The sequence below is a fragment of the Glycine soja genome, chromosome 20 (assembly GCF_004193775.1).
Source record: "Glycine soja cultivar W05 chromosome 20, ASM419377v2, whole genome shotgun sequence".
NCBI classification, from domain to species: domain Eukaryota; kingdom Viridiplantae; phylum Streptophyta; class Magnoliopsida; order Fabales; family Fabaceae; genus Glycine; species Glycine soja.
In genome coordinates, this window is record NC_041021.1 from 5769092 (window position 1) to 5785550 (window position 16459).

General features: G+C 33.5%; 1 protein-coding gene across 3 annotated transcripts; it reads right to left on the reverse strand.

The window, feature by feature from the left end:
• Positions 1-851: 851 nt before the first annotated feature.
• On the reverse strand, positions 852-15910 carry LOC114402394 (heat shock protein 90-2-like). Of its 3 annotated transcripts, none has more exons than XM_028364944.1 (5): positions 15794-15910; positions 15633-15696; positions 14872-14960; positions 1438-1579; positions 852-1342 (listed from the first exon to the last, which is right to left on the reverse strand). In XM_028364944.1, the coding sequence occupies exons 3-5, from the start codon at positions 14872-14874 to the stop codon at positions 999-1001; spliced, it is 489 nt and encodes a 162-aa protein (XP_028220745.1). In that variant the 5' UTR covers positions 14875-14960; positions 15633-15696; positions 15794-15910; the 3' UTR covers positions 852-998. The 3 variants fall into 3 exon arrangements, 2 of the variants coding, with proteins under 2 accessions (XP_028220745.1, XP_028220743.1); XM_028364942.1 differs by having other exon boundaries at positions 14872-15069; XR_003664429.1 differs by lacking the exon at positions 1438-1579 and having other exon boundaries at positions 1210-1342; positions 14872-15069.
• Positions 15911-16459: the final 549 nt, after the last annotated feature.

A 16459-nucleotide genomic window follows, 5' to 3' on the forward strand; every position in this document is an offset into this window, starting at 1 on the left:
AATGCCGAAAGGAAGGCAAAAAAAAAACTACACAAATACAAAGGTCATATAATAATCACACAAAAAAAACCTGTATCAATGTTACCTGTATGGTAAAGTCGTTATAAAGTTTACCTATATCAATGTTACTGATGATTGTATTTTCACCAAATCTTCTCTTTTGCCATGATATGTTCCTACCATTTCTTTGCAGTCCAAGAAACTTCCATGAACGAGTAGTGTGCAGTTTATGCTCTTTGCTCAAGAACATTGATACTACGCTTGGGTTTTCGGCATAGTGGAATCATTGTGTCAACTAACTAACTTAAAACTAGATTATGATAAGAAAAAATTAGTACAAAAAACACTATTGATTTTCTCACTTGCAATATCTGCAGTTTTTTCCTCTTCAAGTGCTTCCGCAGAGCCATTGATGTGTTTATTATATGAATAAATAATTGTTTCCTTGTCCTTTTCATGGCTGTGAATGATTAATATACACAACACATTTAATGATTAATATCCTCCAAATTCCATTATTACACCCTATCTATAAAATCATCAGCTCATTTTCAAAGTAGAAACCTCATAACAATATACAAACGAGAAACTAATTAACAAGCAAAATAATCGGCCTACCTTTTACTGACATAGACAACATTCAGAAATAAAGGGAAAATAAAAAGAGATGAAACAATAAGGTGAAGGTAAAAAATGGAGCGACCCATTCTTTTCAGCTGGTCTTTGGAAAGTGCTTAGCATCGCACATGGCCTCTATGCTACTTCATATCCTTATATAATGAAGGACACATGTAAAGGCAAATTTTATAATAATTAGTTGGAGACTGTGCTCTAGATTGATTTTATTCCTATAAGTAAGAAAATAAAACTATATTTATCCTTAATTTAAAGTACATCATCATTTTAATATACTAAATCTCATTTTGGCCTTCTTGTACACAGAACCATATATAACAAACACAAGCACCAAGCTAGAAGTAATAATCCCCAAAATATACTTATAACCCATCAGAATGCTTCTTAATCAAATCCTTCAATCGACACTCCTCAAGGTACTCTAGCTTATCTTCCTTGAGGAAAAGAGTGATCTTAATACCCCTGCCAAGAACCTCACCAGAGGTATCACTGGTCACAGTGAATGAATCTCCAGCTCGGGACTCCCAAACGTACTGCTCATCATCATTGTGCTTGGCGGTAACAATGAACTTTTCGGCAACAAGATATGCAGAGTAGAACCCCACACCAAACTGTGCAATCATACTAACATCAACACCAACAACCAAGGCTTCCATGAATTCCTTGGTACCAGACCCAACAATTGTACCCAAGTTGTTCATCAAATCTGAAAAAAAACATCACAAAAATCAATTAGAGACTAACCGAGTAAACAAAAAGATTGGTCCACAAATATCTCAATAAAAGAACATCTCAACCTACCAGCTTTGGTCATGCCAATACCACTATCAATAATGGTTAGTGTATTGTTAGTTTTTTTAGGAATAATATGAATGAACAACTCTAGCTGAGCATTGAGCTTGCTCTTGTCCGTCAAACTCTTAAATCTAATCTTGTCCAAAGTCTACAATTTTACATACAACCACATAACTAATTAATCTGTCAGAACAAATAAACTCAAGAAGAAAACCAATATTAACACAACCACACATCACAGTAAAAATATTCAGCGGCAAAGTACATCATTCCAATCATATTCCATCTCCAACATAACCAATTTCACTCCTACAAAATAAATTAGATATCACTAATTCACTATTCACCATTAGAGTTTGAGCAAAACACCAATAAAGAGCAACAATAATTGAATCCATTACATATCAAAACCTAAAAAATAACCTAACCGCAACGAACTTAGATCTAATCCACCATCTCAATGTTGAAGGCCTGGATGGCGGCCATGGAGAAATCGTTGGTGGCAAACTTTCCAATGTCGCAGAACCAAAGGAGGTCTTCCTTGCATTCTCTTCCGGCGGTAGCATTACCAGCGTCGTCATTGTGCCTGAACGGCTTCCAACAACGCGCGATAAGACTCATCAATGCATGGAGCATCCAACATCTCTCACAAATCCTAACCCTAGGCCCCCAACACCAGAAACTCTTTTCCTAAAGAGAGCATTTAGGAACATGTCATAGAGGAGCGTCGATAAGAGCATGGAGTTACAGAGCACTGTTAGACCTTGTGGCCTCAATAATCTTAAGAGGGATAGGCTTAGAATGCAAAAGAAGCAACAACAATCAATTTAACAATGTTCTTTAAACATGCAAGACATAATTGATTGTAGTAAAATAAATAAGATACGGGAAGAGAGAATGCAAACACAGTTTTATACTGGTTCGGCCACAATCCGAGCCTATATCTAGTACTCAAGCAACCCACTTGAAATTTCCACTATCTTTGTAAAATCCTTTACAAAGTCTGAACCACACAGGGACAACCCATCCTTTGTGTTCATATGCTTTACAACAAGAGACTCACAGTCTCTTAGCCAATCTCATTGAATAAGAAGAATGGAAGAAGAAATCTCTCTTCAAGAGAAGAATATTACAATGAAGATATGTAAGAATCCTTATAGATTTTGCAAGTGTTTGGTCAAGGATTTCTTTTGAGAGAGCATTTGACAATGAAGTTCTTTTGGAATCTCTCTCATTGTCTTTTGAGAGGATAAGACATTTTTGTCAAGCAAAACTCTCTTAATCTTTTGAGAGGATAAAACATTTTGATCAATCAAAACTCTTTCTTTAATTCGTGCCCAAGTCACCTATTTATAGGCCTTTGATGATCATTCACAAATCCAATGAAAAGATGTGACTGTTGGCAGATTTTCTGAAAACTCTCCACTAGTAATTGATTACAATGTTTGTGTAATCGATTACACAGTTATAATTTGAAGGGTCATGACTTTTGAATTTGAATTTCGGAAATTTCGTTGCTGGTAATCGATTACAGACATATGGTAATCGATTACATGTTGAAAATTCAAATTCAAAATCCTTTTCAAGAGCTATTGCTCAACCTTGTCTTCTGGTAATCGATTACACTTCCTGGTAATTGATTACCAGAGCTTTGCATGTCTTGAAAGCACTTTGTTTTAAGGCAAGACTTGGTCTTTAGTGAATCTTGAAACAAGGCTTTGTTTGTTGAAGCAATCTTGAATTATTCTTGAAGAAAATGCTTATCATTTGAAGCAGCCTTGTTAGATTCTTCTTTGACATCATCAAAATCATGTATACAGACATTCACATTCTCCCCCTTTTTGATGATAACAAACATGTGATTTCTTCTCGACATCATTAAAGCTTGCAAGATTCACATTCTCCTCCTTTTTCAAGCAAATTCTTCTTGACATCATCAAAATCTTCATGATTTACATTCTCCCCCTTTTTGATGATGACAACCACTTGTAGGTTAGGAGCAACAACAAAGAAAAAATATCTATTTGCATATAGTTTACTCCCCCTTGGTTTTGCAATGTTTGCTTATATGAGACAATTGAAGATTTCATATTTTTCATATATAAAAAGTTGTCTCATAAAGAATAGAGAATTTTTCCTTACTATTTTATCTTTTATCTTTCTCTCCCCCTTTGTCAACATAAAAAACAAATCATGAATAGAGAGGAGAAAAATGTTACCACTTGTTGTAATGTATAAAAATCAAGTGATACCAAAAGGCATTAAAACAAACTATTTTGCACTCACAAAAACACAATCAATCAAACACACAATCAAAAGCAATTAACAAAACATAATCAAATACAATTATCAAAGACAATATCAATCATAATCATCAATGACAATAAAAAATTTAAACAGAAAACAAGCATCAAAACTCAATCAAAAGTTAACAATCATAGACAAAAATCATCAAAAGTAATCAATCAAAGATAAGTGACCTGTTGGTATCATTTGATATTACTTGTTGGGCTTGTTGATCAAGTGGCCTTTGCTTGTTGTCTCCATAAATCACATATTCACTTTTCTTGGGGAGAAATGTGGCCTTCGTTTGTTGTCTCCATAAATCACATATTCATTTATCTTGGGCAGAAATTAATATGAATAAACTTTGATGCATGCCATGTGTTTGGAGAAATTGATATCAATGTATCGACTTTGTTCTTCTCCATTTTCATAGTCTTTCATCATGATACCCAGACTTATGATTTTCTTCTCTGAATCACTTGAATAATTCATGACATTATCTTCGCAAGTGATATATCCTTTCTTTTCTTTCATCTCTTTGAAATTCATCTTGTCGGATTTTTCCATTCTTCTTTTAAACATAGGACAATTGAATCTCATGTGCCCAAGTTGATCGCACTCAGCATTTTGGGGCTAAAGAGGAACCTTCTTCTTTCTTCTTTCATCATCATCTTCTTTCTTCTCTAGTTTTTTTTATGTAGTTGCATTTCTCTCTACCATTGTAGGAATAAATGAATCAAATTCAATGGCTTCCCATATCTTTAAATCTATGGCTTCTATAAAGATCTGCATTCGGGTTTTCCAATAATGATAACCCTCACCATTGAGCATAAGATAGATGAGACCATATCTATTCTTGAAGTTTCTAAACTTTATACAAGAATCCTGCTCTGATACCACTTGTTAGACCTTGATACTTCAATAATCCTAAGAGGGATAGGCTTAGAATGCAGAAAAAGCAACAACAATCAATTTAACAATGTTCTTTAAACATGCATGACACAATTGATTGCAACAAAATAAATAAGATAAGGGAAGAGAGAATGCAAACACAGTTTTATACTGGTTTGGCCACAACCCGTGCCTACGTCCAGTACTCAAGCAACCCACCCGAGACTTCCACTATCTTTGTAAAATCTTTTACAAAGTCTGAACCACACAGGGACAACCCATCCCTTGTGTTCAGATGCTTTACAACAATAGACTCACAGTCTCTTAGTCAATCTCATTGAATAAGAAGAATGGAAGAAGAAATCTCTCTTCAAGAGAAGAATATTACAATGAAGATCATGTAAGAATCCTTATAGATTTTGCAAGTGTTTGGTCAAGGATTTCTTTTGAGAGAGCATTTGACAATGAAGTTCTTTTGGAATCTCTCTCATTGTCTTTTGAGAGGATAAGACATTTTTGCCAAGCAAAACTCTCTTAATCTTTTGAGAGGATAAAACATTTTGATCAATCAAAACTCTCTCTTTAATTCGTGCCCAAGTCACCTATTTATAGGCCTTTGATGGTCATTCACAAATCCAATGAAAAGATGTGACTGTTGGCAGATTTTCTAAAAACTCTCCACTGGTAATCGATTACAATGTTTGTGTAATCGATTACACAATTATAATTTGAAGGGTCATGACTTTTGAATTTGAATTTCAGAAGTTTTGTTGCTGGTAATCGATTACAGACATATGGTAATCGATTACATGTTGAAAATTCAAATTCAAAATCCTTTTCAACAGCTATTTCTCAACCTTGTCTTCTGGTAATCGATTACACTTCCTGGTAATCGATTACCAAAGCCTTGCATGTCTTGAAAACACTTTGTTTTAAGGCAAGGTTTGGTCTATAGTGAATCTTGAAACAAGGCTTTGTTTGTTGAAGCAATCTTGAATTATTCTTGAAGCAAATGCTTATCATTTGAAGCAGCCTTGTTAGATTCTTCTTTGACATCATCAAAATCATGTATACATACATTCACAAGTACACGAGTGAAGATTGAATGGGAGAGAAGAGATCAAGAGCAAGCTTCACAGACTTGAAGCTTAGTTTCTTCAGTGCCTGTGGCTCACGGGCCACCTTTATACTTGCCCAATCTATGATGTCGGTTTGGAAAATAACCCTTGTCGTATTGAATGGTTCATGTACCCTTATTTACGAAAATGCTATCGATCATTTGTTAAGGATGGTTTTAATAGAGTCATCCTTATTCACGCGTCATAAAAAGCTTTTAATTCAGTGGTGTTGACCTATCTTCAAATTGTAGAACAAAACATAAAATCGTATGTGTGTGCACTTTGTGAGGAATATATTACCAAGGCACTTGATTACCAAAACATATGATTATCTTATTTTACACTTGTTTTTTCAGTCCCTTGATTTATTTTTATTCTAATTTTTAGTCCTTTAAGATTTAATGGCAATTTTTTTTATAAATTTTAAAAAATCTTTCGTCAAATATAACAGCGGTTATAAACCTCCGCAGTTTGAAAATAAAATATTTATTTCATAAACATTACGGATGTTTAGAATCGTTGAAATATGAAATTTTAAAAACTAACACTATTAGAAAATATGCTTTCTACATCGGTTATTTATGACTTTCAACATCGGTTTTTGAACCGATGTTGAAAGTACCGACGTTGATAGTATTATCGTTAACATCGGTTTTTTAAAAACCGATGCTAACGTAAAATTACCAACATCGGTTATATAAATAACCGATGTTGCTAATATGAATTACACCCAAAAAAATGTATATTAATGTTGAAAGGTAACATCGGTTTTTTACAAAAAACCGATGTTAATGTATGTGTTAATGTTGACAGTTAACATCGGTTTTTTCAAAAAATTGAATGTTGACAGTTAACATCGGTTTTCTGTAAAAAAATAAACTGATGTTAACGAATGTGTTAATGTTGACAATTAACATTGGTTTTTTGAAAAAACCGATGTTAACGAACGTGTTACTGTTGACAGTTAACATCGGTTTTCTGTAAAAAAAAATCGATGTTGTTTTCAAAAAAGCATTGCACGCATTTGAAAAGTCTCCTTGCGAAACCCATCAAACACTAAACTCTCCTCATCCCACAACTTTCTCAGGTCTTCAATCAACGGACTTAGATAAACATCAATGTCATTTCCTGGTTGTCTTGGGCCCGATATCATCATAGACAACATCATGTATTTTTGCTTCATGCACAACCAAGGAGGAAAATTGAAAATTACTAGTAGAACTGACCATGAACTGTGTTGAGTGCTTAAATTGCCATTTGGATTCATTCCATCACTGGCTAATCCAAGCCTAAGATTTCTTGCCTCTTTGCTGAAATCTGGATACAAACTATCAATCTTCTTCCACTGGGAGCAATCAACTGGATGACGGACTATTCCATCAGATTTTCTCCCATTTGCATGCCAGGTAAGATCTTTTGCGTCGTCCTCATTAGCAAATAAACGCTTAAACCTTGGAATGATGGGAAGATACCACAACACCTTTGCTGGAGGGCCTTTCTTTGAGTTTTCATCAGAACTGCAGTCCTCATCATCCTTCACCTTGTACCGTGACGCCCCACACCTAGGGTATTTCGACATTTCTTCAAATTCATGTCTGTACAGTATGCAATCATTAGGGCAAGCATGAATCTTCTGATACTCCATACCCATCGGACACAATATCTTCTTGGCCTGATAGTAGCTTTTAGGCAATGTGTTATCATGTGGAAGCAGATCGTGCACTATTTGAAGCAATGAAGTAAAACTTTTGTCACTCCATCCATATCTGGCCTTGACATTAACCAGACTTAACATCGCCGACAATAGCGTCAAGGAATTGTTGCACCCCGGATACAAAGGCTTCTTTGAGTCACTCTGCAATCTTTCATACACAGGGGCATGTGCTTGCTGGAAAGACTCTTGTCTAAGGTCACGAATCTTATCCTCCAAGTGATCTCCCATTTCTACATCAAACGGTTCGGATTGCTGCCCACTCTACATGTATGTGATTTCACCATGCCATATCCACGTGTATAATTTCTCTTAATTCCATCACACAATAGATGCTCTCGTATGTCATCCAGTATTCGTAGTCTTTCGTTCAAACAATTGATGCAAGGACAATAATATTTTCCATCTTCATCCGGTTGACCTCTTTCTGAAGCAAATTGTAAGAATTGCTCGAAGCCTTCCTCATATTCTGGGCTGATGCAACTTTCATTCATCCAACTTCGATCCATCTAAGTAATAACTTGGTCATACTCTCAAAGTTATTCGATGCATGAAAATCTCACTTTTTTATTATAGGTGTGGCCCTATCCCATTCGGGAAGACCGTCTTTTATGGTAGCTTCATACATCAGGGTTAATTCTATTTTGTTAAATTTGACAAAATTTTGGTAGTATTTCGCATTGGTCTCCAAGTACACGACATGAAATCGGTGAAATTAATTTCCCGATAATCAAGTATGCACTCATAGAACAACTAGAAATGCATTACTGAAATTTCATCAAATTAAACAAAATAATTTTAACCTTACCACATGAATCTACCATAAAAATATCAGTCTCCCCAAACTGTCCAAATGGACAATTCAAGATTGAATACAATGATTAATGCAAACTATCCGCAAGAATCATTGCATCCAATCTCAATGTAATTGCTTAATAACTAATTAAACCTCTATAGTATCGACTCATGTAATTGCTACTCAAAGTTAGTTTAGTTGCTAAGGATATAATTCATATTTCATAAAATCTATAAATACCTACTTAAGTGAACTTTGAGTCCTGACATCATGTGTGTGGTAGTTGGTTACGGTGTTGCAATCCATTTTAGTAAATTGGAATAAGATTATGTGTATGGTAGTTGTTTACCATGTGTGCATTTAATCGAGAGCTAACTTCCTTGAATTTTTGCTGATTAAAAAAAGACTCATGTACCATACATATATAAACTGTAACTAGTTTTGCTTGATTGAACAAAGCAATTAATTAGCATTGCTCAAGGCCATCTTATTGTTTACTACGACTTCGTGGACTGCTATGACTAAACTTTGACTAGCTAGCGTTGTTTATAATAATAAATATTTATATGCAAAAGGAATTGAATAAAGAAAGCCATACAAGTGCTTTATTGCTGAATAGTAATAAAATAAATAAATGAAAGGAGTAATTGTTGGAAAATAAAACAAAAAATGAAAAAAAAAATAAATATGAAGAAGATGCACAGTCTTGAATTAAATAACGAAATAGCAGTAGCAAATTAAATTTAATTGACAACGCACGAATAATTCATTATAACATACAATAAGCACAAGAAAGAAAAATTAAGGGAAGAAAGATATAGCCTGGGTTGAAGCGCGTAAACGCTATCCTTAGAGAGAAAACGCCCCCACTGCACGGGTAAGAAATTCTGATTGCGCTCCTCTCCCAAGATACGATAACCCGTTGGTTCCGATCGTGTGCAGCGAAAGGATCCCCGAACCTTATGAACACCAATGCTCTTGCTCTCACAAAAATTAAGTTTTGTATAGGAAAAGAAAGAGATAAATTGTTGGCAGAAAGAAACCAGAGCTCTCAGTCTATCTCTAGAAAAGAGGAAAGAGATATATATATATAGGCATTTTGCAACAACAAAATATGACCGTTAGAAATATGACCGTTGGAAAACCAACCTATAGTTGTCAAAACAAATCTAACAAACTAGTTTGACTCATTAAAACAAAATCTTAAAAAAATCTAAAATAAATATTTTATTTTATAAAATAGAATTAATATATATTTATAAATTTTAAATTAAAACACAAATATTTATCAACATTCCCCCACATAATTTAAAATTTTAAAATATATTTTCTGAAAGATAAAAATATAAGAGAAAGAGCATGTGATATTGTATTTCGGTATAAGGAACCTTCCGGGTTTGAGCCTTATACCTAGTGTTTATGAACTTCCATCCGAGAAAAATGTAGTGACTTGATTGTCTTGAACTACATATTCTTTAACCGGACTTTAGTACACAACTCCTACAATATTGATGTTCAATTAGGTTCTAATCAGTGGTAGCGCGTTACACGGCCTTGCGCTTGTATCTTGTTTCGTGAGTGTTACTTAGAGATTAGCCCATATCTCACAGTGGCGGCCCCACCACCACACTCACTAGGTGAATCCTCAAAGAGTGAGTTGTGACTCTCACCCCTACAATAATTGTCATCGGATTCATTAAGAGGTATTTTTTTTTTTCATCAAAAATACACATACATAAATACCTCAACCTTAATATTGCCACAATTTATAATACACCTCGTCATAGGAATGAGAAACGGAACAGCTCCGTCAAATTTCATTTTGGTGTACTTTAGTCAACAAACAATTTCGTTGTTACCCGTTGAACTCCATTCATGGGATCACCAATCACACGGAGACGGGTGTCCATTGTTGTAACTAAATAATGGGCTTTAATCCCATTCCCCTCGACGACTCAAGTACTTGTTGACGCGTCAACCCTTTTGTAAGCGGATCCGCAATATTATTTTCTGACCTGACAAAGTCAAGAGAAATGACACCATGAGAAATCAAATTTCTGATAGACTTATGTCTCACTCTTAAGTGTCTTCTTTTTTCATTAAAATTTTTGCTAGTAACTTTAGATATAGCAACTTGACTATCACAATGCATTGGAATTGGAGGTATAGGCTTATTCAACAATGGTAGATCACATAACAAATTTTTAAGAAACTCAGCCTCACTAGTAGCAGTATCTAAAGCAATAATTTCTGCTTCCATAGTAGAACGTGAAATAATAGTTTGTTTAGCAGATTTCCATGATACTGCACCACCAGCTAAAGTAAAAACATAACCACTTGTTGATTTTGTTTCATCGGAATCAGAAATCCAATTTGCATCACTAAACCCCTCAATTACTGCAGGAAAACATGTATAATGAATGCCATAATTGATGGTTCCTTTTAAGTATCTAAAAACTCTTTCTAATGCAATCCAATGAGAATGATCAGGATTATTAGTATACCTTCCTAATCTACCAACTGCATATGCAATGTCAGGCCTAGAGAAGTTTGTCAAATGCAACAAAGAACCGATAATTTGAGAATATTTATGTGAAGAAATTCCTTTACCCAAATTTTTCTTTAGCTTGATGGATGAGTCATAAGGAGTAGAAACAGGTTTCACATCAAAATAATTAAACTTCTTCAACAGCTTTTCAACATAGTGTGATTGGGTTAAAATCATGCCATCATTTTTCTTTATAAGCTTAATACCCAAAATCACATCTACAGGACCAAGGTCCTTCATATCAAAATTTCTAGACAAGAAAGACTTCACATCATTTATGAATTGAATATTACTACCAAATATCAATATGTCATCCACATACAAACATAAAATGACACATCCATTATCATCAAATTGTTTCACATACACACATTTATCAGTATTGTTGATTTGAAAACCATACGAAAGAACAACTTGATCAAATTTTTCGTGCCATTGTTTTGGAGCTTGTTTCAAACCATATAAAGATTTAACAAGTTTGCAAACTTTCTTTTCCTTCCCCTGTTCTACAAAGCCTTCAGGTTGGTTCATATAAATTTCTTCTTCTAATTCACCATTTAAAAAGGCAGTTTTTACATCCATTTGATGAATTTCTAAATTAAAAACACAAGCAAGTGCAATTAATACCCTAATGGTAGTAACTTTAGAAACAGGAGAATATGTATCAAAGAAATCTACACCTTCTATTTGTTTACACCCAATCACAACAAGCCTTGCCTTAAATTTTTCTATAGATCCATCAGTTCTTAATTTCTTTCGAAAAACCCACTTACAACCTATACTTTTACAACCAGGGGGAAGATCAGTAAGAAACCAAGTTTTATTATTTTTAAGAGAACTCATTTCATCAATAATAGCTTCTTTCCAAAAAGGTGCATCAATAGACCTCATGGCCTCACCATAAGTTTTAGGATCATCTTCAAGCAAAAAAGAGCAAAATTCAGAACCAAAATCCTTAACTTTTTTAGATCTTTTACTCCTCCTAGGTTCAAACACAATGTCCTTATTAGTATTACTACAAGTAGACAAATTAGAACAAGAAGTATCACAAACAGATTTAGACAATTTATTTTTCAAAGGAAAAATATTTTCAAAGAAAGTAGCATCTCTAGATTCCATAATAGTACCATTAGAAATTTCAGACACTTCTGAATTAACTACCAAAAATCTATAAGTAGTACTATGCATAGAGTATCCAACAAAAACACAATCAACAGTTTTTGGTCCAATTTTCCTTTTCTTATTAATGGGAATGTTTACCTTTGCTAGACACCCCCACACTTTAAGATATTTCAGGTTTGGTTCTCTTTTTCTCCATAGCTCATAAGGGGTTTTTTCAAAATTTTTATAAGGCACTCTATTAAGAATATGACATGCAGAATACAAAGCTTCACCCCACATATTACTTGGTAAACCAGAACTTACAAGCATAGCATTCACCATATCAAGCAATGTACGATTCTTTCTTTCCGCAATACCATTAGATTGAGGAGCATACGGAGGTGTCACTTCATGAATAATACCATGCATTTCACAAAAATTACTCATGTCTAAAGATGTGTATTCTCCACCTCTATCGGAACGTAAAATTTTAATTTTTCTTTCTAATTGATTTTCTACTTCTGTTTTATATACTTTGAACTTATCAAACAATTCACTTTTGTGATTAACTAAATACACATAACAATATTTGGAGAAATCATCAATAAAAGTAATAAAATATCTCTTACCACCACGTGTTAACACATCATTACTATCACATACATCACTATGAACCAATTCAAGCAAGTTAGTTTCTTTTTCAATACATGTAGTAAAACTCTTTCTAGGTTGTTTTGCTTGAATACATGTTTCACATTTTTGTTTTAAATCAATGGAAGCCTTAGGAATAAGATTAAGAGACATCATTCTTTTGATAGAATTCAAATTCACATGTCCAAGTCTAGCATGCCATATATTAGAACATTCAACATTTGCAACAAAAGAAGAAATATTGGATATTTTATTAATAGAATGAGACATAAGATTTAACTTAAACAAACCATCACAAATGTAGCCTTTACCAATAAAATTACCATGTCTCGTAATAACAACTCTATTGGATTCAAAGACAACCTTGTACCCTTGTTGGACTAACAAAGAGGTACTTATTAAATTTTTCCTAATATCAGAAATATGATAGACACCATCTAAAACAATAAAGTTTCCCGAAGATAGCTCTAGCTTCACTTGACCTTCTCCTAACACATGTGCCATACTCCTATTCCCCATGCTCACAGTACTTGTGCTTGATTCCTGATATAAAGAAAATAATTTTTTATCAGCACACACATGAACATTAGCCCCGGAGTCTATGAACCAATCATTTGAGTTAAAAACACAATTTAACTCAGGGCTAGTGACATGGTACCTGTCAGATGGGGAATCAGAGGCAGCACTGGTGGTAACAACATTAGCCTGCGGTTTAGGGAAAGACGTGGGCTAGCGATGACGTTGAAAACAATTCTTAGCCAAATGATTAGCTCGCCCACAAACAAAACAAAAAATTTCATTCCCCGAATTTTTATCCTTAGGCTTATTGTTGTTATTAAAAGCATTGTTCTTATTTTTAGAAAATGAAGGCTTTCTACCAAATTTATTTTTGTTAAACCCATGCCTTTTGAAGGACTTAGAGAAAGGTTTGCTAGAGCTCTCAACAAGATAGGCCTTAGAGTGAGAATCAGATTTTTGCAAGTGTTTTTGAGATGAACGATGTTTATCCTCAATGCGGAGACAGACAAGCAAATCATCAAAGGTAAAACTTTCATGTTTATGTTTCAAGCTTCGAGCAAAATCAGTCCACGAAGGAGGCAATTTTGATATCATGAAAGCCACAAGCATAATGTCAGGCAAAACAATTCCTTTCAATTTCATGTCATAAACAATGTTTTCAAATTCATGGATCTGATCTGAAATAGATTTTCCATCAATCATTTGAAACTCAATCATTTTTTCACAAGAGTAACGACTTAAACCTTTTTCAGCAGATCCATATTTCAATTCAAGTGCTTCCCATAACTCAACACAAGTTTTGGTATGACAAAAAATCTTATATATGTTATCAGCCAAAGCACTTAAAATTCGTCCATGACATAAAATATCTTTATCAGAAACATCATGCTTAATGGTTGCATCAGTTTGAACTATATCAGTAGAGGAAGTTGAAGTTTTTATTTCTCTTTTAGAAATCACAGAGTATAAATCCAATTCAGTAAGCCAGAATTTCATTTGTTGTTGCCAACAAAAAAAATTTTCACCCGTAAATTTTTCAGGCTTACTGGAAAGGGACTTAATCATATCCATGGCGGACATTTTGATAAAATAGGATGCTACTGCAAAAAGACTATGCAAGAAGAAAGTGAAAAAATAAAACCCTTTTCTCTCTAAGACTGTTGGAAAATAAAACAAAAAATGAAAAAAAAAATATGAAGAAGATGCACAGTCTTGAATTAAATAACGAAATAGCAGTAGCAAATTAAATTTAATTGACAACGCACGAATAATTCATTATAACATACAATAAGCACAAGAAAGAAAAATTAAGGGAAGAAAGATATAGCCTGGGTTGAAGCGCGTAAACGCTATCCTTAGAGAGAAAACGCCCCCACTGCACGGGTAAGAAATTCTGATTGCGCTCCTCTCCCAAGATACGATAACCCGTTGGTTCCGATCGTGTGCAGCGAAAGGATCCCCGAACCTTATGAACACCAATGCTCTTGCTCTCACAAAAATTAAGTTTTGTATAGGAAAAGAAAGAGATAAATTGTTGGCAGAAAGAAACCAGAGCTCTCAGTCTATCTCTAGAAAAGAGGAAAGAGATATATATATATATAGGCATTTTGCAACAACAAAATATGACCGTTAGAAATATGACCGTTGGAAAACCAACCTACAGTTGTCAAAACAAATCTAACAAACTAGTTTGACTCATTAAAACAAAATCTTAAAAAAATCTAAAATAAATATTTTATTTTATAAAATAGAATTAATATATATTTATAAATTTTAAATTAAAACACAAATATTTATCAACAGTAATTAATAGTATTACCATGCTTTATATCATGTAATAGTCAATATTCGAAATGGCTGACTGTTGCTTTTCTCAATTTCTCCTAGTTGCAAATCTACCGCCTAAAGCTGCTGCCATTCTAAATATGTTTGAGTAGACAAGTAGTCGTAAGGTTGCTCTTGTAAGCAATAATTATGAGTTGGGACCCAAATGATTTTAGAACAGAAAAAAAAAAATCTGTAATCAAATAGATAAATACAATAAACATAAAAAAATTACGTAAAATGATTGGATCCAGAAAAAAAAAAAAAAGAGATTAGTCTTTATCTAAAAAATATAGTACTAGCTTGTATAAGCTACTTTAGAGCAATACCTTCAACTGAATCTTTTCATATCACCTCCCAATTGTGTTTGGCATAATTCAACATCAATTTGTGCGAGACATGTTAAAAATCATTTGAGCAGTAACAATCTGAGAGTCACAAGGGTATTTCTATTTGTGCTATTCTCCACAATTTAATACTCTTCATGCATAACTTTAGTCGCTAGATGTATTCCATTGATTCTAGAGCAAGATTAATCACCTAAGTAACAATGACCTATCCAGAGTGTGTCTTTTAATTTCCCTTATTAGCTATTTTCCCTAAAATTAAAAGACAGCAAATTTTCCCTAAATAACATTATAACCCTGAACATATAACCTAGAACGATACACATAGGAGGAATTCAAAATGGAAAAGATAAACAATTTGTTATGAGATAAGATGGTTTGAATTGAAATTAAAGAGAATAACCATAACCTTTGAAAGGGCAGTTGGAGCAATGGAAGTTTGGAAATCATAGAATTGAGACTCTAGCAGGGAGCTGCACGCATAAATCGAGACATCATTCAGTGTGTGAAAAAAATAAAAAAGAAACCCTAATTTGGTGGAGATTGTAGGAAGCGTAAACGTAAACATACTGGTGGTGGTAGCCATGTTTTAAATCCACGGAAAGGAGCGAAGAATCTGCGATGGAGTTTGATGGAGCGTAAACGTAAACATACTGATTGGTTTGCTTACAATTGGGCTCAAATAGTCCACACCTAAAATTATTGTTAGCCCAATTTTCCTTTTGTATTAGAAGTAGAAATTTCCAGTATATTCAAATGGTAAAGGGCACCACGTGTGTTATACGAGAACCATAATTAGTAATGATGCTCATAAATTGATTAATTTAATTAAATAAAAACTACAAAAAAAATAAATTAAAAAACACTGAATTGAAAAATAAATCATATATTTGATATTACAAGAAAATAGTTTATTAGTGAAAAAAATGTTGTAACAAAAATATAACTTTTGTCACTAATATTAGCATCAGTAAAAAATTTGTGACATTTTTAAAATTACATGTAAATTGCTAAAATTAATTTTTACAATTTTAATTCAAAACAAACTAAACTTATGAGGGTACATGATTTTATTTAAGCTATTAACTTCTTACACGAGACTGCGTATGAAATTGACCATTTAAAAACTTGAGCGTCACGCTTGACATCACTATGTATACTTTATATTTTAATGTAAACTTTGTTTTAGATGTAAACTTTGTTTTATCTGTAAATTATGTTCAAATGATAAATTTA